The sequence below is a fragment of the Lithobates pipiens genome, unplaced genomic scaffold (genome assembly GCF_037356315.1).
Source record: "Lithobates pipiens isolate NorthernLeopardFrog02 unplaced genomic scaffold, aLitPip1_a1.2 Scaffold_19, whole genome shotgun sequence".
Taxonomy (NCBI): domain Eukaryota; kingdom Metazoa; phylum Chordata; class Amphibia; order Anura; family Ranidae; genus Lithobates; species Lithobates pipiens.
In genome coordinates, this window is record NW_027507764.1 from 490,867,743 (window position 1) to 490,895,190 (window position 27,448).

Genomic DNA, 27,448 nt, shown 5'->3' on the forward strand with positions numbered 1-27,448 from the left:
GGTCTCATCCTCTGCTCCCTCTGCAATGGCAAGAGAAGGTCGGCAACCTTACCCTTGTACCATGGATCAAGGAGAGTGGCCATCCAGTAATGGTCCCTCTCCTTGATCCGAAGAATACGAGGATCCTTCAGCAGGCTTTGCAGGATCAGGGAGGCCATGCAGCGTAGGTTAGCTGAGGCATTCGGTCCAGAGTCCTCTGGGTCACTAAGGACAACATGATCCGCAGCCACCTCCTCCCAGCCACGTACAATTCCATGGGTTTCTTGGGACTGTAAATCATCCCTACAAGACTGCTGCTGCTGATGCTGAGTGCCAGGCTCCACCTCCATGCTGACACAATCATCCTCCTCCTCCTCCTCTTCCTGTGTGATGGGTGGGACAGCAGAAACACTGTATGGATAAAAGGGGGCCTTGAGAGGCAAGGAAGTCCTCCTCTTCCTGCCTCTGTTCTGCCTCAAGTGCCCTGTCCATTATTCCACGCAGTGTATGCTCCAACAGGTGGACAAGCGGTACAGTGTCACTGATGCATGCACTGCTCACCATCCTTGTGGCCTCCTCAAACGGTGACAGCACAGTGCATGCATCCCTGATCATGCCCCACTGGCGGGGTGAGAAAAAAACCGAGCTCCTCTGACCCTGTCCTGGTACCGTAGTCGCACAGGTACTCGTTGATGGCCCTCTGCTGCGTGTGCAGCCGCTGCAGCATGGCCAACGTTGAGTTCCACCTGGTGGGCATGTCACATGCAGAGCACTGGCATTAAATGATTGGTGGAAATGCACACAGACTTTCCTGGCCTGCTTCATGACATCCTGTAAGCCCGGATACCTGCCCAAGAACCGCTGCAGCACCAGGTTAAGGATGTGAGCCACACAGGGCACATGGGTTAGTTGTCCCTGTCAGGGGGCAGAGAGGAGGTTGGTGCCATTGTCACAAACCACCATTCCTGGCTTAAGCTGGCATGGCGTCAACCACCTCTCGGCCTGCCCCTGCAGAGCTGACAAAATATCTGCCCCCCAAACAAACCAGCGCAAGCACAGCATGGCATAGTTTTGCCTGCGTACTTGCATAGCCCCTTGAACGCCTACGAAGCACTGCTGGTTCTGAGGACAGAGCACTGGAAGAGGCCATGGAGGAAGAAGAAGAGGAGGGGGTGGAGGAGAGAGGTGTGTCACAACCAGTAGTAGCATTTTGGAGGCCTGGTGGCGGAACAACCTCCAACACTTCTGCACTTTGTCCTGCATCCTTCCCAGCTGCCAGAAAAGTGACCCAATGGGCTAAAAAAAACAGGTAACATCCCTGTCCATGCCTGCTGGACCATGAGTCAGCGGTAATATGCACCTTACCGCTGACCGCCCTGTCCAGCAAGGCAAGGACATTGCCTTCCACATGCGGGTAGAGAGCCGGAATCGCCTTCCGTGAGAAAAAGTGGCGTTTGGGGACCTGCCACTGAGGAACCGCACATTGCACAAAGTCACGGAAGGGGGCCGAGTCTACCAACTGAAAAGGCAGCAGTTGAAGTGCTAGCAATTTAGCCAAGCTAGCATTCAACCATTGGGCATGTGGATGGCTGGGAGTGAACTTCTTTCTACGGTCCAGCAGCTGGGGCAGGGAAATTTGCCTGCTACAATCAGACGTGGGTGTACAGCTAGCAGAGTGCCCGCAAGCACTTGGCTGTGACACACCTAATTGTACACCTTCATTCCTCTCAGTGCAGGTTTCAGAGAGGACTGAAGGTCTATTGGGGTTGGAGATCCCAGCTGATGAGGAGCAAGGAGAGGTCCGCTTTGTACTTTGGTGTGGGTCTTTGAGGTAAGCTTGCCAATGAGCTGCATGGCAGGTCAACATATGTCTGGTCAAGCATATGGTGCCCAAGCGGCTGATGTTTTGGCCACGTGAGATACGCTTGAGAGATATGTTGCAAATAGCAGCGGTGTGATCTGATGCACTCATCTCAAAAAAGGCCCACACCAAAGAACTTTTAGAATAACGCGCAGAGGCAGAGCCCTGCACAGGCGGAGCTCTGCGGTGTGAGTCAGTCAGTGTGCTGCCCCTAAGCTGGCCCCCGGAGGGCATCCTGCCTCGTTGGAGATGTGCCTCCTCCTCCTCCTCTCTCCTACCAGGCACCCACGTGGAGTTAGTGACCTCATCATCCCCTCCCTCTTCATCACTGGAGCAAACCTGGCAGTATGCTGCAGCTTGTGGAACATGACTGCCAGATTGCTGTCCTTCTTGAGCATCCCCTCTCTCTGCGCTCACACTACTGCCTTCCTCTAGCTGAGTATCATCATCATCAAAGCCTACAAAACACTGGGCATTCTCCTGGAGCATGTACCCAACACTGTGCTCAAACAGTTCGGGGGACTTCTCAGGAGGACATGGTGGGTCTAGGAAGGAGTGACTGATGATGACATTGGGACGAGGGAAGAGGATGCATTGGCAGCTGCTTTGCTAGTACCCTTAGCCTGGGTGATAGAGGATGAGGAGGATGAAGAGGGCTTGGTCATCCACTCTACCAAGTCTTCGGCATGATGCGGCTCAACACGTCCAGCTGCCGAAAATAAGGACAAGCGTGTCCCCTGGCCATGTGCTGATGATGATGCACCGCACCCATGGCCAGCACTGTTGTCTCTAGACACAGAGCCTGCTTGCCCTCTTTTATTGGCTCATGCCTGTCTGCCTCTCCTTGTTGGCCTTCCAGACATGGTAATGGCCTGCAGGGAGATGGGAAAACCAGCAATTGGGTAGTGTATATTGTGCTGGAAGCACACAACACCCACTAACTCCTGCAGATGCCGGTATGATAGAACACCAGCAATAAAGGGTAGATACAGGTGTATACTGGACTGGAGGCACACAACCCCCAGTAACTACTGCAGATGCCTGTATGAGAGAACACCAGCAATAAAGGGTAGATACAGGTGTATACTGTACTGTGCTGGAGGCACACAACACCCACTAACTCCTGAAGATGGCTCTATTAGAGAACAGCAATAAAGGTAAATACAGGTGTATACTGCGCTGTATACACACACACACACACACACACACACACACAATTTGCACAGCACTTTACTTTCATACTTTACACTCACATCTGTCCCTACCCTCAAAGAGCTTACAATCTATGGTCTCTAACTCACGTTTATACGTACACATATTAGGGCCAGGTAACCTACCTTTATGTATTTGGAGTGTGGGAGGGAACCCATGCAGGCACAGAGAGAGCATGAAAACTCCAGGCAGGTAGTGCCAGCATTGGGATTTGAACCAACGACCCTAGTGCTGCTAGGAAAAAGTGCCCCACTTAGCTACCCATAATACTTGCATACATTCATTCTAAACAATGCAGTTGGACAAATTTCCCGCTACAGGCTATTGTATTCTGACAGCCGGTGGTGCCAGCCATCAGAATAGCAGAACGGTGCCTGCATCTGATTGGATGTAAGCACTGTTTGGCCAACAAGTAATAAGTAATTAACAAGTCTAACAATTTTTTCTACCTGGCTTCTTTGACAAAAGGGCTATCCACAGAGTAAGTTCTTCAGATTCTGCAAGAATTGTCAGAAATTCGATAAATGTATATGAAAATACTGTATAAAGAATATCTTCCCGTAACTCTTCAAATGTAGCACTGGGCAGGATTTGGTGTGCTATACCATACGCCAGGTTGTCAGAGGGTAGCTAGCCAGCAGGGCCAATAGCATATCCTTATGTGTATATTTACTGTAATAGAAAATTTGATGCAACATAATGGATTTCCCCTTTATCCTATCAGGGGACAAAGAAGTATGAGAAAAGACAAAATATGATAAAGAAAAATATTTCAGAAGAATCCTCCTTACCTTTTCCATCTCTTCAAAAAAGGCATCAATAAAATCTCTCCTGATGCTGGGATCCCAGGTGTCTTTGTGTTTTTGGATGATGCCTTCCAAGAAGCCTAGATAAGTGCGTATAACTTGGAAATGCTTCTGATGGGGTCCAGGGACATTCATCAGCCAAGGGAAGAGTTTGTAGAACTACAGAAGAAACAAACAAACAATAAACAGGCTTATGTTTCATTGTTCTTTTTTTTTAAACATCTTTTTATTGATTTGAACAAAACATAACATACACAACCAAACATACATACATTGGTCTTACACGGCAAGTTGGAGTCCTCGCAGGGATTCCATAGGGTAGTTTCTTACAAGAATAACAGGCATATAACCAGTATTGCCATTGTCGGCTGCAGTGATATTGAGGTAACCTGCGTGATGAAGGCCAGAATCTCATGCCAGTAGCAAACAAACAATTAATGGGCAGGTCCAGATGACCTGGGTGAAATCCCCAGGAATTCCACCATATCTCCAACACCCTGGAGGGGAATCATGGTGCATTTTATGCAACCTGTGGGAAGTAAAGTATGCCCGGTGGACGATCTTAAATTTGATCAGGCGGTCTCTCAGAAAGACCAAGGATTTAAAGGGGAAATCCCAAATGTCATCCCAATCAACATTGTCCAGATCGGGGATGTCGCCAGACCATTTAGCTTTTAGCTTATCTAATGGCGAGAAAGAAATGATAAGCAGGTGGGAATATAATTGGGAAGTGGGTTTTCGTGCACAGTCAGCCCTAAGGAGATCCTCCAGGGAAGACTGAACTAGCTGAGGAGGGGAGCCGGAGAATTGGCTACTGAAGGCGTGGGAGAGTTGGAGGTATCTAAAAAAATAGGACCGCGGCACATTAAAGTCCGAGTGTAATTTGTAAAGCTGGATCAGGGAGTGGTCCGAAACAATCTGCGATATCATTTTAATGTTGAATTTGGTCCAGGCCTGAGGCTCAGGTAATTTATAAATGTGTTCTAGGGTAGGGTTTCGCCAGAGGGGGGCACTAGGCGAAATTGCCTGTTTAGGGTATTTTATGGCTTTTCAGACCTGCCCCCTATGTACGCACCGTGGTGCGTATTGAAGGCGTCAGTGGATAGGGGGCATGAGAGCCTCGAAAAAGCAAAAATTTTAGTGCCTCAAGAGATCCCAGCACTGCCGTCTCAATTTGAATGGCCGGATTGGAAGTGTCTAGATTAAACCACCAGGCGGCCGTGACTAGCTGGGCGGCTAAGAAATATTTATATAAATCCGGGCACGCCAAGCCGCCTCGAGAGATCGGGCGAGTCAGTGTGGTCCAGCTATAGCGTGGAGACTGGGAACCCCACAAAAAGGAGGCGAGGAGGCGATGTAGACGTGTGAAAAAAAAAATTGGTTTCATTTTAAACAAGGGTGTCTCCAGGGACTTAATGGTGTAATAATTCGAAGTGTTACTTTAACCTAATTTGTAAGTGACAATGTGCAATGTGCTGTTCTAGTATGAAATATATATAAATAAAAAATGGAAATTGTTTAAATAAGAATATTTGCCACAATAGATATTTGCCAGGGAAAAACCCCATTAATTGCACTGCACCAAAGACTTCTTGCTCTTTTTTATATTTTTATCTCTTTTTACTTTTTTATATATTTTTGGATAAATATTGAATTTTTATTCCTACCCTTTTTTCACCCCCAATTTTTGGCACGTTCCACTAGATGTACTGACATCTATCACATATCTACTGTGTATTTCATTACTGCATGCTTATATTTTACCGTCACATTTGTGCACTTGAAACTTTAAAGTTTGGTTAATTTTGTGTTTACATTTCATATTTGTCACTAAAATACTTAGTAGAACTAGCACTAGCACCGTACATGTTTTGGGTACTTATATGTTTTTAGACATTAAGAAGTGATCACTAATTTATGTCTTACATTGCACATATTTCTATTTTTAGCCAGCACGCTGGCAAATATCTATTGTGGCAAATATTCTTATTTAAACAATTTCCATTTTTTATTTATATATATTTCATACTAGAACAGCACATTGCACATTGTCACTTACAAATTAGGTTAAAGTAACACTTCGAATTATTACACCATTAAGTCCCTGGAGACACACTTCCATATATAGGTATAGCGCCAGATCTATTCATAGCAAACCCCAATTTAACATTCCCCACCCTACCAGGTGGATATTAATAGAGGCAGCTCCTACCTATTTTACCTCATTTTATTTTATTTTATATTTACATATAAGCTCCATAGCGCAACCTACCACCCTTATTCCCTTCATTTTAAACAAATTTATACGTCCCATCAAGGAGAGTGGTAGTGACTCCCACGCCTTCAGTCTTAGTTGAGCTTCCTGAACTACCAAGGAAAGGTTAAGGGGTAGGTAGTCCGAGGCCTGTCTGGAGACCACCACTCCCAAATACTTGAAGGACTCAACCCATTGAAGGGGAGTGTCAGGAGGAGCCGTGGTTCAGGCCGCTGGGTCTATGGGGAATAAAAGGGATTTTGTCCAGTTAACTTTGAGACCCGCGACAGAGGAAAAGGAGTCAAGGACCTCTAGTGCTCCCTCAAGTGATGGACCTGCATCATTGAGAAAAAGTAGTAGGTCGTCTGTGTAAAGGGCAACCCTCTCCTCCAACCAACCGATCCGCAGGCCCCTAACACACGGGGAGGTGTGGAGGGCCTCCGCAAGCGGCTCCATCTCAATGGCAAATGTTTCATTGTTCTTAATAGCAATAAAAATATGGGGGTTGACTCTACCCCTTCTATAATCAGTGGTAATGGATCTTCATATATGAATTGCCCTTGTTACTTGTTGATACGGTTATGAATGCAAGATCACATTATTGCCTAAGAATCATTTAAATACTATGATTGGCTGTCTGCTGTTAACAAGTTACACATGTTAGAGATGCAAAATAGTTGGTGAACGGTTGGTTCATTAGGTCTGTATATTCACAAATATGACAGCAATGTTGACACAAACTATACACGAATGGCTACCTGAGTAATAGGTTTTGATGCCAGTTCAAATGACTCTCTTAGCAGGTGGATCATCCTCTGGAATGATGCGTCGGTATAATCAAATCGGTCTCCAAATATTATGGAGCAGATAACATTGCTGACCGCATTATTAAGCAATATATATGGATCAAAAGGTTGTCCTGAAGAGATATAATAGCCAAGATTATAGTAGTATTATTCAAAAAAAAATTAACCTACCGTAATTACCAATAAAAATGAAAGCAAAGCTAGTATAAAGATTTGTTCACAGAAATCAAATTCTAGATATCATTTTGCTAATGCAAGCTTGTTCTGTATTTATTAGAGCACTGAAAGAAATGTCTTCAGGCTTGCTCACACCCAAGTGTTTTCTCAGGTGCTTAGAATGTGCATCTAAACTGCAACCCAATTCACTATACTATACAAATGTGTTTTATTTCCTTGAATAGTCATTATTTTCAGCCATGGGACTGTTACATCTTTTCAATAGGAGTAGTGAGGACATCCTATACATCAAATACTCACAGTAAGCCTGCACATAAAAAAATGATGGTAATTTATAAAAGTATTTAACATTCAATAGTGTGAATATGCTTCACAGAATTCCACTGTAATCATTACTACATACTCCCTGTGCATTGTAACCTGTTATTCGGATATTACATTGTTACCCCAGAAGAAAATATTGGATGCTGTACAAAACCTCTAACCACACGTTTTCTTACCTTCTTCATCCTGAAAAGCTGAGCAGAGGTAGCTGGCTTCCTCCCGTACACGATCTTCAATAGATTTTTTTCCCATCCCAAAGTTTCTCAAAGTATAAAGAGCAAATCGTCTTTGTTCTTTCCATTGATGACCATATCTGTTGAATGCGATGCCTACACCATAAAAAAAAAAACAGGATTACCAAGAATGCTAACATATAAAAAGTGAATTTAATTTATGTAACTTGGACTGTAACTGATAACTGCTGCTGAACCTCTTCTTTTGTTGCTGCGTTTTTATCTTTCTGCAGTGTGGACAGGGTTAAACTGAATATTCAATAATGCAGAAGCCATCTTCAAGGAGACTACTTGCTCATCTATGGCGTGTCTCCAGTGCAGGGGGCAGTAATTTTGGCTGGGTCATTCCTGGAAGGAAGGTGATTGGCTGCTGAAATAAAGCAAGGAGAGGAAGGTCTCCAGGCTGCTGAGAGGAAGAGAGAGGACAATCTTAAAAGAGGTGGAATGGGAAAAAGACAGGACTGCTAGCTGAATGGGCCCCTGCCAAAGCTGACCACAATCAGATGAGACCTCAGAGAGACTGCTCATCACACTTGCTCCTGAGATGGGAACTTTCTGCCTGGGAAGGCATGAAGTGTGATTTGGAAGCCTGGTGAGATTGCACTGTAGTACAGAACACTCCCACCACTTGTAACAGAGGAACCAAGGGACCGTATCAGCAGGATTGAAAGAGGGAAATTGCAACAACGCCTATTTCTGTTTGAGGCCTTGAACTAAATCAGAGCACATGTCCAGTGACCCAGAAAAGAAAGTCCTGGGTCTGGTAAGAGAACAACATTGCACAAGTTAATCTGTTGTCTGATGGGAACTGTAGTCTATTGTTCCCTAACTTTGCTGGCCAATGTTTTTTTTTCCCCCTTTTTTCATCATTCACTGGCCAGTAGGATAAAATAAGGATTGTTATAGCAAGTTGTGACTGCCTTTATATACTGTTGTTGAGCAATTTTTCTGTTGCATGCTCCCAAGGGACAAAACAGTTTTCAGATCTGCTTAAAACCACACTACCACAGATTTGAAGCTCTATTACTTTAATAATGTGAAATCTAGATTTTAATCGCTCTTTAGGTGCAGGATCGAGCTTTCCAGGCCTCAGTGCTTCCTACTTTCCTCAAATCAAGAGGGCACTTATTGACGCCCTCTGGTGCTACTACTGGGTTCTCAAATTGAAGGTTGGGTGGACCAGCAGCATTTTAAGTCCCTGTTTTTTAATGAAACATGGAATGTTCATCTATAGCACCATTTGATTGATTACGAATGAAACCTCTCATACCCCTGATGAAGGAGATGTCTAGTCTCTGAAACGCATCGGGTGGAGGAAGCTATACTGCATCATTATCATTCTAACAGTTGGTGTATCCAACCGCTGTTCATACCATGTATCTATGTTTCTTTTATTCAGTGATGTATCAAAAAAAAAACAAATATTGTTTTTATAAAATGTATTTTTTCACTTGGTATATAATTTAGTGCTTAGAAAGTCCCACCAGTAGGGGAACCCGCACTTTCTTTGTCTTCAGTTTTCAGGGATGTGGCACCTAACGGAGTTCAGTCACCTTTATCTTTATTGTTGAGTAAAAGAAATTCAGTTCTGTTAATTACATATGGTCAGAATGCTGCAGGTGGTTAACCACATCTCTCAGAGTAAGCCCTTGTACACACGGTCGGAGAATCCGTCGGAATGTGTCCTATCGGACCGTGTTGTCGGATAATCCGACTGTGTATGGTATGCATCGGACTGATTCCGTCGGAATATCAGTTCCTTTGGGTTTAGGGAGGATGCTGGGTCCTGGGCCCTGGATGCATACAGGTCCTTGACTTGCAGATAAAATGTCACTTTTGGCGATGTCTATAAAAATGTGATTTTGCTTATTGGAGGAGAAGTCACAGAGGTAACATCATCAGTGATCTGAGGTTCCTCCATTATTTAATCCCTGTCTTAGAGAACTATGGCCTCTCATTATATATAAAAAACATGTGCCGTGGCTCTTAATTATAAGCACATCTGCATTTACAGTTGTCTTATGGTCCCGCAAATACTACCTGTTGATCTTGCCATCAAAGTCATCCTAAAGTAGTTTCCTGTATTGGTACGACACTGATACTGCACTGCTCCTGATCTCAGGGCAGAGTTTCACACTGAACACCTAGCACATTGCATTCTGGCAGCAAAGGTGTCAGTACATTGCCTGACCAATATATCAACAATACAAAAAATGGTCACTGCCCCTACCTATAACTGGTCTTTACAGCAGGAAGCTCTGGAAGGGCAAACGCATATCAAATAAAACCAAAGAATTTCTTTGTTTTTTTGTATTGTTTATATATTGGTCACGCAATACACTGACATCTTTGCTGCCATAATGCAATGTGTGTTCAGTGTGCTCCTGTACCTTTAAGGAGGGGTGGTCTCCTTCCAGTCACCTGCCCTCCATCTATACATCAGAGTGCATGTGCTCCCACTGTGGATACTCTTAAAAGTTAGAGGTAGGGACTGCAGGTAACAGGGTGCCTTGCTGGGGTCTGCAGCTTACGCATGTATTTGCAAATGTGTGCAACTAAACCCCGTTTTAAGGCATGCTGTTAGACAGGTCAATTTGGTTGGTTGTAGGCTGGTCGGTAAATTGAGCTTGGAAATTATTTTGTTTTATTTGATATGCGTTTGCCATTCCAGTGCTCCTTACTGTAAAGGGCAGTTATAAGTGGGGGCAGTGATAATTTGTTGTTCTGTATGGTAGACTGGCCAATGCTCTGGTCTGATGAAAACAATTGGCAAGCATCATGTCTGGAGGAAACCAGGCACCGCACTTGACAGGAACTGGGAGACTAGTCAGGATCAAGGGAAAGATGAATGCATCAATGTACAGAGACATCCTTGATAAAAACCTGCTCCAGAGTGGTCTGGACCTGAGAGCGAAGGTTCATCTTCCAACAAAACAATGGCCCTAAGCAAACAGTCAAGATAACAAGGGAGTGGCTATGGGACAACTCTGTGAATGTCAATGAGTGGCCCAGCCAGAACCGAGATTTGAACCCGATTGAATATCTCTGGAGAGATCTGAAATGGCTGTGCAACGACACACCCCATCTAACCTGATAAAGCTTGAGAGGTCCTGCAAAGAAGAATGGGAGAAACTGCTCAAAAATAGGTGAGCCAAGTTTGAAGCATAATATTCAAAAACAGGAATGGGCTTGCGCATGTTTCGATTGAACCCACTAGGAAGCAGGCACTGCACACCGCCAATCATAGGCAGTGTATGTGCAGCTGCCGGTCGAAAATGCCTCACTGCCTGTGATTGGCGGTGTGCAGTGGAGGCTTCCTGGGGGGTTTGATCCGAACATGCCCGAGCTCATCACTACTCAAAATACACTATTGTGATGAGTGAATGCAAACTAAACTATGAAAAGATACATATTATATAAAAGCGGTTTACAGCAAATAAAAAGTGCAATAAAAAAAATGGCTCAGCTGGGTTGCTCCACCATGGGGAGGATTTCAAATGATGATCTGAGTTTGAAACCATGCTGGCCGTTTAAATGAACAGGAAATCTATTCATGTCTAATACACTCCGGTGGTGAATAAGAATCTGGGCTGTATTACCTGACCATCCTTGGATAAGTCCTCTCATCACAGTCTCCATAGTCCAGTTATACCGGCACAAGCTCATTTGACTCACCGCCAACGGCCTGCGAGTCCACCCATTTTGGTAAGAGTATAATATCTTCTTCCATTTGTCTTGGATATCGATTGTTTTATTTGAGGCTCCAGTCTGATTGCAATATATATTGACGTATAAGAAAACAACATACAGATTTAATCTGCCTTACCTGCATGAACATTTACCATACTAGCATGGACTTGGTACTGCCTTAGATGTGGGACTTTTTTCTCATATTTTATATTTATTTTATCTTTCCATGCATTGGGGATTTTATATACCGTATTTATCGGCGCATAACATGCGCCGGCGTATAACACTCACCCCAAGTTTAGGAGGGAATTTTAAGGAAAAAAACTTTTAGTAGGGAAATTTAAGGAAAAAAAAAACTTACATTTAAATGCCCATCAGTGCAGCCTTGTCAGTGTAATTTGCAGCCTTGTCATTGGAGCCTGTCCATCATTGCAGCCTTGTCATGCAGCCTGTCCGTCATTGCAGCCTTGTCATGCAGCCTGTCCGTCATTGCAGCCTTGTCATGCAGCCTGTCCGTCATTGCAGCCTTGTGCATCGTTGTCCCCTCAGTGATGTCAACTTTTATTTTTAAAAATGGTGCCGCCGAGATGTCCTGTGTATCTCGGCGGCGCCCGGTAGTTCTCGGCAGCTTTCGGCCACCTTTGGCTGTACTCGGCGGCTCTTGGCCGCCTTCAGCCGCACTCTGCGGCTTTCGGCCGCTCTCGGCCCTTCTCGGTGGTTTTCAGCTGCCGAGAAGGGCGGAAGGCGACCAAAGCCACCAAGAAGGGCCGAAAGCCGTGAGAAGGGCCGAAGTCGGCTGAAAGCCACCCAGTGCCCAAAAATCGGTCACAAATCGCAGAGGATCAGCGTATAAGACGCACCCGCGATTTTCCCCTGATTTTAAGGGAAAAAAAGTGCGAATTATACGTCGATAAATACGGTATTAGTATATGTTATAATATCATCTGATCACCCAGTCCAAGGACTTTACAGTTCAGCAGACCTATTTATCAATGTACAACTTGATGTAGGGCCATAAGATACTTTAACATTATCTCTGTATATTCTGTTAATATTTATGTGATACCTCACCTTGTAGGAAACCTTTTTAGCCCAGGCGATTGTATGTGATATTTAGGCTATCCATACTTCCACGCTTTGTCCAGATTCATCACTTTTGGTTATATTATATATAATATGTATCTTTTCATAGTTTAGTTTGCATTCACTCATCACAATAGTGTATTGGTCACTCTATACACATAATTTCATTTTCGTATCTTTTTACAGTAAGCTATTGAGTTCACTTTTTTAGGAAAACATTTTTTCACTAATGGTCACTGGGATCGGATGATCATTTAACAATCAGTTCACTCTCTCATTTGAGTGATAGAGTGTCATATTATATCTGCAACACGTGTTTCTCCCAGACTCATATTCTGGGTTAGCGTATGTGTAGCATTTACAACCATTAGCGCTATATGATTATTTTTATATTATGGGGTATTGTTTGTAGAATTTTGAGAAATATAATGAATTGAATCCATTTTGGAATAAGACTATAACATAACAAAATGGGGAACAAGTGAGGCGCTTTGAATACTTTTCAAATGTACAGTATATTGTTTGGTAGACATGACAGGTTAGCTTTAAAGAGTCACCTTGCCCAAATCTGATTTTTCATTTTGACTTTGGTTGGCTAGGATACCAACTGACTTTGTATATCTCTCAGGGAATGCAGAGGAAGCATCTTTATGCCTATTTAGTTTGATTGGCCTTGGATGCCCACTACTTTTCCTCCACTATGCCTAAAGTTAACGGGGAAATCCATCACTGACTGGGGGATTTCCTTATAATGAATAATCATCAGCTATGAGTAAGCGCTAGGCTTAGCGTGAAACGCGTCCGAAATTTTTGTTTTTTTTCTCCCTTTGTTGTTGTTATTTGTGTGATGTGAGGTTATTTTAGTTTGAAGAAATAAAAGGCACTTTTTACTTTTCATCTGATCCGGAGTGCGGCTGTCCAGAGTTTTGTTCATTCTTCATTTATCTGGTCTGTGCAATCAGCCTGCACCTGGGACCCTTACCTGCTTGGAGAGTGAGCAGTCTTTTGGTGAACTGACCTGGAGCGGTGGTCTCCTATTTCCTTTAATGAATAACCATGTTAACTCATGTGAACAAATTGTCACTAGATTTCCTTTGGCATACTGTATGAGAAGCCAGAAACTGACTAAGCTCACCAACACCTCCCTAAAACCTACACATGACTTTTAAGTGCACCTATATCACAAGGTGCAAAATCTGATGCCTTAATAACTGGCTATGCAAAAACTATTTCTGCTACCTGTCCACCATCTTGGTGTTCTGATACAAACTCCAAGGATACAAAAAAAATGTATTAGCTACTATTCTAGTGGTAGTAAAGCCACATGATTTTTTTAGTTTTGGATATAATAGGTAAGGCTTTAGATCCCCATCATTCTTTTTAGCTTTCTTTATCTCATTGAGGCGATTTCCCTTCACTTCCTATCCAAGAGGCACAGCAGAAAGTAATGGGAAATGTCTCCAAAACTGTTCTGTCACCTCTGTACCTGTGACAATTCTCATATTTTGGCTTTCCGATCACTTTAAATACCAATAGGAATGGTTACCAGGACAGGTAAAGCTGGCGAATCTACTCAGCAGGGACGCAGACAGCAATAAAAACCTTACAGGAGTTTTAACACTTCCTTTCACTATCTAAAACAAACAAAAAAATACAGTTCAATGCTGTTTGCCTAAAATAGTGACGTGACAAGGAAGTTTTTGTGCAGTGATGTAGTACTCTGGCACTATAAATACTGATGTCATCTCATCGTGTGACTCAGGTAGATGATTTCTGTGTTTGGGGCATCATGTTGGTTTCCATCAGCGTAAAGCGCACATTTTCTGGCTGGGGAGGATATACGCTATCAGAATTATGAAGAACATTTACGGCTTGTTTACACTTGTAGTTGGGGGGGGGGGGGGTAGAGAGTCTAATAGATCCCTGATGTCTCCATAAAGAGAACCTGTCACCTGCCCATGCTATCACATAGTAGGCAATTTAAAAAAGAATGGACAAAGCTTCCCTTTTGGGTCATAGGGGTGCACTTACTTTTGCTCTCCTGTGACCCAGTCAGGTAATAGTAGGCGATTTCCCTCTATCATCTGATGTGGCAGAACCACTCCAGGCTCTGGAAGGATATGATAATATTGTTGGGATTCACCCAGCTGCCTAATCAGCAACTGACTCTGCCTCTCAGTGCCCTGCTAAAAAAAAAACAAAGCCAACAGCTTCTACCCCCTGCCTGGCACTACAGTGGTACTCCAGTGAGTGCTGGAGGGCAGAGTGGAGAGAGTTGACTGACAGTCTCTGCTCTCCACTCCAAGCAGACCAATAACTGAGCGATCAGCGGTCATGTGATCAATCAGTTCTCAGTCTTAGAGATGTGAGACAGCTGCAACATCATACCAATGCTGCAGCATGGAGGTAAGTATGTATGAGAAGTCCATACTTAAAAAAAAAAAAAAAAAACATTGAAAAACAATTAAATTGTATAAAGATTTTAATAAAGAATTTAAAAAACATCCCCGCTCCCCCTAGGCATACATGCAAATTTAAAGCCATAGACCCCACATGTTTATGTAAATAGCAACCGAACCAAACATGCAATTTATTATTGTAAACGTCATTCAGGGTTAAAGTGTTTGTTACCCCAACACTTCATATTCCTGATATGTACCATGTACTTGTATGAGAAATTTCCTGTTCTCTTTGTATTTCTTCCTTTGTGTGAAATCCATGATATCCCCAACAGTCCCTCTGATTTCCTATAAAAAAAAAATGACCACACTAAGCAGGAGAGAGAGCACATTGTGGTCAGTTCTCTAGCTGCGCAGGGAAATCGAATCCAATGATTAGATTTGTCCTGACATGCCCCACAGCCATTCACTGGGAAGCTCAGTGTGATGCTGCTTCTCCTCCCCCCTTTTATGCAGCTGACAACAGGTGGAATGTGATCACTTATAAAAAAGGTATTTATAATGTTTTTTTTTATATCTATGCAAACATGTTTGACCTTTCATTTCAATTTTAAACTGAATGGATTGTTTTACAAGGTGATCATTTACAATCGCTTTAACTCTAAAACGATTGATTGATTACCTGTAAAGGTTTTTAAAGCATCATCTAGGAAAAAAAAAGTTTAGGTACTGTGGTTTTTCACCATTTCGCAGACACTCTCCAAATTATCTACAACTTCAGAGATGGACAGGGGCTTGTGTTTAAGTGCTTTTATTGATTGTTCAGAATATGAAAACGTTTGTGTGCTTAATCTGGGAACAGGTTCACGTTAATCATGAGGTGGGGTAATGTCAAGGTCCAGTATACAGCCTAGTCCCATCATCCAGTGTCCTCACCAGGCTCATAGGACTGAGCAGTAGAAAAACATAGGCAATTGGTTCCTGCATGGTTGACAGAAAAGCATGGCTACCATCGCTAACTGCCTGGCTACCATGCCGATCCAGTTGTTTTAATCATTTTGATTCAATGCCCCAGAGTATGTGACATAAGCTCAGCCACTGGACCAGACAACTTCCATTTCTAGAATGAGGCCAGCAATGGCGACCTGTATATTACTGTAAGTTAGGGGTCTTCTGGAAATTATAAAAAAACAAACAAACATCAATGGGTACACTAGATCATTGTGTGCCCCACCCAAAAGTAGCTGTCCTACCTCGCTGCCTCTGACATCATTTTTCACTTAATTACCATTGTGAAATCCGACATGTTCAAACATGGGAATAGAGGGTCTGTCTGACGTGTCTTCCGATTTTGTGACCAAAGCCTCCTTAATGGCATCATATCCATTTAACACAATGGTCTTTTCAAAGAATATGTCAATGCTGAATATGTCTCCATACTTCGTCCTCAACTGAAATCAGAAAAAAATATTACACATGGAAAGTGTGACACTGAACAGTATAGGTCATTATATAGCAACATAATAAAGGTTTTGGCTCTGTTTACTTTTCCTTAAAAATTAAGGATTTCAGTTAAAATCTACCATTATCCATACCAAGCACAGCAATATAAAGATACACTATATTAACAAAAGTATTGAGACGCCTGCCTTTACACGCACATGAACTTTAATGGCATCCCAGTCTTAGTCCGTAGGGTTCAATATTGAGTTGGCCCATCCTTTGCAGCTATAACAGCTTCAACTCATCTGGGAAGGCTGTCCAAGGTTTAGGAGTGTGCCTATGAGAATGTTAAAACCACCCCGCTAGCGGCCGCATACTGCCGCTAAAACGACGGTAAAGCGGCACTAAAAATAGCGCCGTTTTACCGCAAACGCCACTCCCGCCCCAGTGTGAAAGGGGCCTTACTGAACAAGCTGAAGTTAGAAGCTGATTGGCTACCATGCACAGCTGCATCAGACTTTGCGCGCTTCAGTTTTATTAAATCTCCCCCTTAGTGCTCCTAATTGAGACAAGTACACACTATAGAGGGATACACTTAGTTTAGATTTCATGTCTGGGGTTTAAAATCACTTTAACATGCTGTGGCTGCATTAGTTTTCTTTTTTTGAGATGTTTTTCCTGTTATTTTCACCTGGTGATCCGGCCACTAACATATGACACATATGGGCAGCAGTGTAACAGTCTGGGGAGAGGACAGTGTTAGATATACTAGAACATTTAGATTAAAGTTGAACTCCAGCTAACACTCTTTAAGCAGTTACAGTAAGGGCCCTTTCTCGTGGACTTGCCAATCAGGTCCACCTGTCTGTTTTTCGGAAGCTCTGTCTGAGTCTGTGAGCAGGTTGATGTAAATGGACTTGTGTCCGTTTACACCAGTCTACCTCCAAGTCCGTCCAAGTCTAGTAGAAAAAAAAAAAATGAAAAGGACTGCGTCTGTTCTGTTTTTCCAGACCTAAACATGATGGAGTGGAGGTAGCCTGATGTACAATGGACACGTCAATTTACATCTGACTGCCAATAGAGCCATCACTGGTCTGTCTGTGTCCAATGTGTAAATGTACCTGCAATGCAATACTCTCAACGCACACATTCCTGCAGAAACGGCTGTATTTTAAATTGGGTGCTGAAATGACCATTGGCGGGAATGGAATGCAATCATGAAAAGGAAATGTAAAGTTTTGGACCCAATTTTGGAGATCCTGGTGTGCTGGTGACATTTCCTTTTCACTGTGTAAATGCAGGCACAAACTGAACGGGCACAGATTTGAAAAAACTGACATTCAAGTGTTTGTAAAGGTTCAGATTTTTTTTTTAAATAACAAACATGTCATACCTACCTGCTCTGTGCATTGGTTTTGCACAGAGCAGCCCCAATCCTCCTCTTCCCCGCCAACGCTCCTTCCCCACTGAGTCCCCCCAGAACAAGTGGCTTGCTCTAGGGGGCACTCATGCGTGCTCGCTCCCCAGCTGCCTCTGTGTGTCTGAGACACACAGAGCATGGTCAGGTCCCGCCTCCCAATCCTGCCATACTGGCTGTGATTGACAGAAACGGGAGCCAATGACCAATACGGTAGAGAGACCCAGAACAGTTAACTGGATCGGGATTGGTTTCAGGTAAAATATAGGGGGGGCTGAGGGGGGCACTGCAGCCTTTAGAACTACTCTTAGCTCTGATTCAGCAGGGAATCGGGTCATTGTTTGCGTGTTGAACAGAGCAGTTGGCACCACTGGCATTGGGAGGAGGGATGACAGGAGCTGGAGCCCCAAGTGTGCCCCCAAAAAGCCCCGGGTCTCAAAATCCCTAAATGCATTATTAGACCCGAGCCACAACAACAGGGAATGATCTCCAGCCAGTGCAGCTGAGCGACTTACAAAAAGTCCCACCTCCCGGAACCGGCTCCTATGGCGAAAGTCACACTCGTCCAATACTGAGACCGCGGGAAATGTGATGTCCATCATAGGTGCTGTCAGGTCCAGGAGGAGGCGGGAATGACACTGGGAGATCCCTGCTGAGCCACTCACTGGGCGGGCGGATCTATCCTGGCTCTGGCTGGCTGGTGCCTGCAGGGCTGTCTGTGTGGTGGTGAATGCCAGGGCCCGGGATGAGTGTACTCGCACACTACCGGTAAGGCTGAGCACTGAGCAGCAACAATCTGTGTATGTCAGATAGGTCAGTCATGTATGTCAGGTAGGTAGGTCAGTGTTAAGCAAGTTAGCCTATCCCCTCCAAGCCTGCCCGACCACCCCACCTCACTACCACCCCCCCCCCCCCCCCCCCGTTTTACCTCCGGCCTGAAGCCCCTGGTCTTTTTCCCACCTAGAGCAACACCCCTGGTGGGCGCGATGTCTGCAGTGCCTAAAATTTTTTTTTTGAAGGAGGAGGAGGAAGATGATAGTTTTTACATAACTAAATAAAACCTGGACATTGTCAGTAGTAAATGGTTTATCTCAACCTTAACTTCCACTTTTGCAAGACAGCTTGTTCTATTCAAAAAAATTACAGACTTAGGCTAAGCTTGCATTGGTAGAGGACAAGGGTGTTTACATGCCACAGTCACAATGCTTCACTTTGCATCAAAAATGATCTGATGTCGCAATCGCCACCGCCTGTCAATTACCTCTGAAAAGCGTTCTGAATGTGGATCATTCTTTAGAGGAGGAGTGCGTTTAGATGCACATCTAAATATAGCCTTACTGGTAGGATCATTGGGTGAAAATAAAGAACAGAAAGCCTAAAAAAAAGGATGTATGTAGGCACCACATCTTAGAATTGGTAAGCTGCAAATATTAGTTAACAATAAATGTTTGTTTTGGGGTTTTAGTACCGCTCTAACCCTTCCCACTCCCAGCTAGTTTCAGTTTGGTAGCAAGCAATAGGAAGATCATAAAGTCTGCAACATAAACCCAACAGAGGTTCTCCCCTTTTCTCGAATGTTTAGTGTGTTAATAATATTATAGCTTTTTTTTTTTTTTTTTTTTTACCTTTGATAAACTATCTGGAAAGTTGTTGAAATCCAAATGCAAAATATTTCCAATCAGAGGCAGTGGAAAGGGTCCTGGAGGGTAGTTGGCTCCTCTTCTGTTCTTTACCCAAACAGCCACCAGAGCAAGGACAGTGATTGCAAGTCCTAGAAGTGTTGTGGCCCACACAGACGGCGCACCCAGAAGCTGCATACTTAAATGTGATCTCTCTCCAGCTCGACTTTACCTTCTAAATACAAAGACGACAATTCTTTAAAATATAAGGCAGGCAGTGACTGCATCTGACCTAACCTGTGCTTCTAAAATCCTAGTGATGAATGCCAATTCATGTTGAAATTCTCCAACTTATACAAACATTTTATCAGCAAGCCAGGGAAAAAAAAGTTTCCTCCTTTGTTGGCTATATTTCAGGCCCTTCCCTGTTAACCCGCAGTTGTATTGCTACAATACACACTCTGAAAACAATACAGACTATCTAGCTACTTTGTGAGTGACTTGATTTAAAAAAAAGAAAAACTTGATGAGTGAATTATCATCTTTTTATTCTACAGGTCCTCTGTTTTCAGAAAATATATAATTTTCTGGGGGTTTAACTACTTAAAAAAAACAGGCCGTTTTTTGACATGTGTTGTTTACAAGTAAAAATGTGTATTTCTTTGATAGAAAATGACTTAGAACCCCCAAGCATTATATATTTTTTTTTAGCAGATACCCTAGAGAATAAAATGGTGACCGTTGCAATATTTTATTTCACGCTGTATTTGTGCAGCGGTCTTTCAAGAGCAATTTTTTTGGGGGAAAAAAATGAAAATTGTATACTCACCTTTCCATAATTTTCCTTTCCTGACGCATCTTCATGGCAGCAGACACTGGGTTGTGACTCCTCCCCCACAACCTGACAGGATTGGTTTAACTATAAATTTGAAGGGGAGACATCCCGCTGCATTCTCTGTAAATATCATCATAAAAACAGGGTGGGCAACTGTGTGCTGCCATGAAGATGCCAAATTACGGAAAGGTGATGTCAGAAACCATGAATCAGACCAAGACAGAAGTACAATTAAATCACACTTGTTTATTAATAAAAAGGTAAATAGAAAAAGCGAGTCAAAGCATTGCCAGAGTCCAGTAACCAAATCGAGTAGTCAGCCAGGCCAGAGTTCAATAACCAGATCGGGTAATCAGCCAGGCCAGAAGTCAGAGATCCAAGTAGAGCAACAGCAGGCAGGATAAGGAGCCAGAAGGGATGTCAGCAAGCCAGTCTTTAAACAGAACCGCAGGAGATGGTTTCTTGTGATGTGACCAAGGCGAAGGCAGAGGTGAAGTGAGCTGGGCAGCTTTAAGTAGGCAGGTCAGACGAGCATGATCAGGAACAGCTGGTAACTGTGGAGAGAGATGAGAGCTGGCAATTAGCTGACAGCTGAGCAGCCAGCCCAGAGAAGGAATGGCAAAGCCAGCCCTGACAGGTGAGTATACACTTTTCAGTTTTCCTGATGCCTTCATGGCAGCACACACTGGGAAGTAACTCGCCAGTCAGGTGGGTGCAAGAAAAATAATACTTATTCCTTATAATGCAGAAGAATTGGCTCTAGCAACGGATCTACCGAAATCTGCCATGAACAAGTAAGCAGAATCCACTCTGTAGTGGGAAATTAAAGTGTGCCTGGAAGACCATGTTGCTGCCCTGCATATTGTCTCTGGTTAGACCCTGCAATACGCTGCCCAGGAGCTAGCCACTGCCCTAGTTGAATGAGCCCTGATGTCTTCAGAAACCGTCAGATGCTGGGTGTAATACGCCTTCTTAATGGCTCTCACTAACCAGGATGCAATGGTGTGTGAGGAGGCTGCTTGCCCATGTCTGGTCCCATGGGGAATGACCATGAGAGAATCAGTCCTTCTAAAGGAGGTGGTAGCTGCTAAGTAGTTAATGATGGTAGTCTTGACGTCCAGCAGATGAGGTTCACCCTAATCATCGGTGAAGGATGGAAGGATGATGTCTTGGTTGTAATGAAAAGAAGTTGTTACTTTTGGTACAAAGTGATCTGAAGGTCTTAGAACCACTCTATCAGGGAAAGAAACTAAGTAGGGTTCTGAAATAATAAGTGCCTGAATCTCAGATACTCTCTTTGCTGATGTTTTTGCAATGAGGAAGGAAAGCTACAAAGTCAAGTCCCATAGTGAAATCGATTCATATGGAATAAACGGAGGATTAGAGAAAGCATGGAGGACTAATGACAGATCCCATGATGGGAAAATTGGTTTCCTGGGAGGTTTACTCTTTAGACAGGCTCTTAGGAATTGTATTATCAGAGGGTGAAGCGCCCACCTAGTACCTGTCTTAGCAGACAGTGCAGATATTTGTACCTTAAGGGTACTTGAGCTCAGACCCTTGTTAACCCCTGATTGAAGGAACTCTAGAATTTGAGAAGGTTCTGGAGAAAAAGGGTTCCATTCTTTCTGTTGGGCCATAGAGCGGAATTTTTCCCAAATCCTTGTATAGATGGTGTTAGTAGTGTTTTTCCTGGCTTGCATCAGGGTTGGTATAACTTCCTGAGAACAGACTTGTGCCCTTAGCCTAGCCCTCTCAACCTCCAGGCCATCAGATGTAACTTCTCTGGTGCTGGGTGTAAGAACTGTCCTTGGTATAGGAGATCTGGGGTTATTGAAAGAGGAATTGGAGGTTGAAGGCTGAGCTGTAAAAGGGTCGTAAACCATGGTCTTCTCAGCCAAAGTGGAATTACCGTGATTACTGTTACTGAGGACCTCCGGAGCCTGGACAGGAATCTCGCGATTAACGGGGAATATGTACCCCAGCCTGAAATTCCACGGGTGGATTAGACAGTCCACCCCCTCGGCTGATGGAAACAAACCTCTCAACAGAAACCTGCGACACTTGGTATTCCTTGGTGTGGCTGCTAAGTCTATTTCCGGCATTCCCCAGGCTTCTGTAAGGAGAGAGAAAGCCCGAGGGCTCAGGGACCACTCGTTGTTTGATAGTGTCTCTCGACTCAGGTAGTTGGCTAACATGTTCTGTGCCTCTGGGACATACACTGCCCTCAAGTCTGCTAGGTGTATCTGAGCCCATTCCAAGATGGGGTGGAATTCCTCCATCAGCGTGACACTCCCGGTGACTCCTTGTTTCTGAATATAGGACACTGCCACTCTGTTGTCCATCCGGATAAGCGCATTGTTTCCCCTTAGGAGCAGTGTGAATGCCCTTAAAGCGTGGAAGGTCGCCCTGAGTTCCAGTATGTTCGAGACCACACCTTGTGCCTGGAAATGTCATCGGCCCTGGGCTGCCTGATCTTGAAAGTGGGCTCCCCAGCCCCTCTGGCAGGCATCCGAGGTGACTACATCGGGATCCGCAGGGACTATCGGTCTGCATTTCCTGAGATTGCTTGGGTGCGTCCACCACCATATTGATCGCTTCACTGATCTGGAGATTAAAATGGTCTGATGCATAGATACTCCATCCCACTGCCTGAGAAATGAGTTCTGCAGGACTCTCATGTGCCATTGCACCATGGATATGGTTGCGGACATAGACCCCAGAATACTCAGGCAGGCTCTGGCTGGTAGATGATTTGTTGATAACAGCTTCCGCATTTTCTGTATTAAAGGCTGAACCTTCTCTTGCGGGAGCGGTATCCTGTTTGATTTGGTGTTTAAATCTGCTCCCAGAAATACCATATTTTGAGTGGGTTGTAGACTGCTTTTCTTCCAATTGATTATCCAACCAAAATTCTGGAGAGTTGTAAGCAGAATTTCCCGGTGTTAGATCAGCTTCTCCCGACTTTCTGCTAAAAGTAGGATATCATCCAGGTAAAAGTGGATTCGCAATCCCTTTTTCTTGAGGAATGCCACTAATGGTAACAAAACCTTGGTGAATGTCCTGGGTGCCGAGGAGATGCCGAATGGGAGATATCTAAATTGGAAATTACATTGATTGATGGCGAACCACAGAAACTTTTGAAAAGCTAGGTGAATTGGGATATGAAGTTAGGCGTCCGATAAATCTATTGATAGCATCCAGTCGCCCAGATTTATTGCCAGGAGTATGGACTGGAGACTTTCCATTTTGAAAGCTTCCACTTTGATGCCCTTGTTGAGTTTCTTGAGCTCTAACACAGGTCTTAAGTCTCCTGTCTTTTTCTTTACCAGAAACAAAGGGGAGTAGAATCCTCTCCTTCTCTGACATGATGGGAACTCCAGAATAGCCCATTTCTATTTAAATTCTGCTATGTATTTTATTAGCAGACTTCTCTTGGATAGTGAGGATCGCAATCTGGTTGGCTGGAAGTGATTTCCTGGGAGTCTGTTTGTGAATTTCCATTTGTGTCCAAGTTTGATTGTGGACAGTGTCCATAGATCTTCTATATGATTTGTCCAGATTCTAGTGAAGTTCTTTAGCCTGGCGCCCACCTGAGCCAGGTGTGCGGGCGAATTTTTCGAAATGATTTCTGCTGCTCCCCGGCCGGGGTAGCCTTGGATTTTTGCATCCTCAGAAAAGAAGGTTTTGTGTTCTTCCAGTCTCTTCTAAATTCCCTACCAGGACAGTAGGATCTAGATTCTCTGTACTTATCCAGAAGATTACATCTGTAAGGCGGCCCTTTCTGGGCCTTAGGTCTTCTATAGGAGGGAATCAGACCTGACTTCCCTCCTGTTACCTTGGAGATGGCGGAGTCTAATTTGGCACCGAATAGATTTGCGCCATCGTACGGAATTCTGCACCAGTTTGTTTTGGATGCCGTATCGGCCATCCATGGTTTAAGCCACAAGGCTCTTCTCGCTGTTACTGAGGCTAGCATTGCCCTGGCTGAGGATCTTATGATATCCACTGAAGCCTCTGCTACAAAGTCACCTGCCAGTCTGATTTCTTAAAGAGGGGAAATAATTTTTCCCATTTCGATGCCATCTTGTAGATCTTTTTCTATCTTGGTTGCCCATCCTGAGATGGCCCTAGCCACCGCAGCTGTGGTAATTGCTGGCCTACAAGCACCCCCAGCCGTGAAATATGCCTTTTTCATCTCCAGGTCCATTTTCCGATCGAGCACGTCCCGAAAAGAGACAGCGTCCTCGATTGGTAGTGTGAGGTGGCGGGCGAGACGCATCAAGGAGGAATCGATGACGGGAGCGTTAATCAAAGACTGTACTTTTGATTCGTTCAAAGGGTACATCTTCGCAAGTCTGTTAGTAAGACTAGATCGCTTATCCGATCTTTCCCACTCGTCTTTAATGAGATCCTCAAGTTCTTCTGTATACGGAAAAGATTCCGGATCTCTTTGTAAATTTGGGAAATATTTACAAATTTTTTGTGGTTCTGCCTTAGGCTCGGTTCACACAGGGGCGACTTGTCCAGGCGACTTTGCTGCCTGACAAGTCGCGCCCCGTTCTGTACTACGGAACCATTCTAATAGGAGCGACTCAAGTCGCTCCGACTTAGAAAAAAGGTTCCTGTACTACTTTTGCGGCGACTTCAGGCGACTTGCATTGACTTCTATACAGAAGTCGTTTTGCAAGTCGCCGCTGAGGTCGCGGCAGGTCGCGGCGCTGCAAGTCGTGCCGCCTACTGTGTGAACCGAGCCTTATCGTCTTCCCAGCCGATCGCTTCCTTGACTGACTTGGCAAAAGGCTCCACTAGAGAAAAATCGAACCCTACTGACATTTCCTGACCTTCACTTTCAGAGGAAGATTCTGATGCCTGGGTGTGATGGGGTTCTGCTGAAGATGTACTAGGAGCTGTCCTATCCATTGTCGGTGCTGTTGTTTCCAAAATGAACTCCCGTACTGATTCTCTTATGAGCTCTGTAGCCATCCTTGCGTCTGCTTCCTTCTCTTTGGTAGCTTCATTGAAACAAGAGCGGCAGGCAAGTTTATCTGGCAGTGCCGGAGCGCCGCATACCCAGCAAGTGTTGGCAGGAGGTCGGGTGTGGCAGCTCTGACGGTGCGAGGAAGGAGACCGCCTGCGATTTGATCGACTATGACGGGAGCAACTGTGGCGTGAATAGCTGTGCCGTGAGTGGCTATGTCTTCGATGATGAGATGGAGATCTTGAGCGGCTCCTGCGGGACCTTCTGCTTGAAGTATGGCTTGATCTTCTCCCATGCCTGGAACTTATGGCTCTTGATCTGGTAGGGCTGCCAAGAAAATGCAGCATTTAATGGTCTGGCACTCTTTTTTCCTCCCCTTCTTCAATACTTACCTATACCTGGTACAGCCTCTTACCTAGTCTGTTCATGGTGGTCTGCGTGGGTAGTGGACTCCATAGGGGAAAAAGGGACAGTGCAGTCTGAAGAAATATAAGAGAAATGATGCAGTATTTCTATATTATATATATATATATATATATATATATATATATATATATATATATATATAGATTTTTTTTTTGCATTCATAAATATTTATTTATATGTTTTCCCTTATTTTTTTTATTTTTTCATAAGCCATAATATATTTTCAATAAAAACAGGGAAAAGACTTAACAAACTCTGTATTTAAAAATGGCGCCATTGCGGCGACCAAATGACGCAGACGCGCCCCGAGCGATTGCGGTAAGAGGCTAATTCATCTGTCAAAATAGGAGAAACCTGTTCGTCCAACCTGTCAGGTGAGGATAAAAAAAGAGAATGCAGCGGGGTGTCTCCCCTTCAAATTTATAGTTAAACCAATCCTGTCAGGTTGTGGGGGCAGAGTCACAACCCAGTGTGTGCTGCCATGAAGGCGTCAGAAAATACACTTTACTGTTTTGTTTTTTTTCTTTAAATTCATTAAAGTTAGCCCATTTTTTTGGATACTGTGAAAGATCATGTTGCGCCAAGTAAATAGATACCCAACATGTTATGTTTTAAAATTGCGCCCGCTCGTGGAATGGCGACGAACTACAGTACTTAAAAATGTACTTAAAAATCTCCATAGGTGACACTTGTTACATGTTACCTGTATAGAGTTACAGAGAAGGTCCTGCACTAAAATTATTGCCCTCGCTCTAACAATCACGGCGATACCTCACATGTGTGGTTTGAACACCGGTTACATATGCAGGCGTGACTTATGTATGTGTTCACATCTGCGCGTGAGCTTGGAGGGATGGGGCGCTTTAACTAGCACTAGGACAATGGAAATGCCAGAAAAATGACCCAATTTTGTAAAGTAATTATGTAATTTTTTTCCACAAGTTTTTGGAAAATGTGGAAAGAAAATTATTATTTTTTTTTTTTACACAGTTGTCCATGTATAAGATATTTCTAACCAGTGGCGGCCGGTGCTCAAAACTTTTTTTTTTGGGGGGGGGGGGGGGGGGCGCAAGCCAACTAAAGAATTCTAGGAAAAAAAACATCAATTGCAGCCTCATTGTGCCCATCATATACAGCCTGTGCCCATCATTTGCAACCTCTCTGCCCATCTTATGAAGCTTTTGTGCCCATCATATGCCAACAAGCCAACTAAAAAATTCTGGGAAAAAAACATCAATTGCAGCCTCATTGTGCCCATCATATACAGCATTTGCCCATCATACAGCCTGTGCCCATCATTTGAAACCTCTGTGCCCATCTTATGCAGCTTCTGTGCCCATCATATGCAGCCTCTATGCCCAACATATGCAGCTTCTGTGCCCATCTTATGCAGCATGTGCCCAAGATATGCAGCCTGTGGCCAACATATACAGCCTCTGTGCTCATCACATGCAGACTGTGCCATCATATGCATCTTCTGTGCCCATCATATGCAGCCTCTATGCCCAACATATGCAGCTTCTGTGCCCATCTTATGCAGCATGTGCCCAAGATATGCAGCCTGTGGCCAACATATACAGCCTCTGTGCTCATTACATGCAGACTGTGCCATCATATGCATCTTCTGTGCCCATCATATGCGCCTTCTGTGGCCATCATATGCAGCCTGTGCCCATCATATGCAGCCTGTGCCATTCATACAGCCACTGTGCCTATAATATGCAGCCTGTGCCCATTATATACAGCCTGTGCCCATCATATGCAGCCTCTGTGCCCAGCTTATGCAGCTTCTATGCCCGTCATATGCAGCAAGTTCCATTACATGCAGCCTTTGCCCATCATATGCAGCTTCTGCCCATCATATGGAGCCTGTGCCCATCATACAGCCTCTGTGCCCATAATA

The 27,448-nt window shown here is 44.1% G+C and overlaps 1 protein-coding gene across 1 annotated transcript in view; it reads right to left on the reverse strand.

Moving 5' to 3' along the window:
- LOC143997397 (cytochrome P450 2D20-like) overlaps nucleotides 1-19,692 on the reverse strand; it is a 45,064-nt gene extending 25,372 nt beyond the window's left edge. Inside the window, exons 1-5 of the mRNA XM_077492993.1 lie at nucleotides 19,310-19,692; nucleotides 16,113-16,275; nucleotides 7,596-7,748; nucleotides 6,871-7,031; nucleotides 3,844-4,017 (exon numbers count right to left, since the gene is read on the reverse strand). Of these exons, the coding sequence (XP_077349119.1) occupies nucleotides 3,844-4,017; nucleotides 6,871-7,031; nucleotides 7,596-7,748; nucleotides 16,113-16,275; nucleotides 19,310-19,501 (843 nt within the window). The 5' untranslated portion in view covers nucleotides 19,502-19,692. The remainder of the gene's footprint in view (nucleotides 1-3,843; nucleotides 4,018-6,870; nucleotides 7,032-7,595; nucleotides 7,749-16,112; nucleotides 16,276-19,309) is intronic.
- Nucleotides 19,693-27,448: the final 7,756 nt, after the last annotated feature.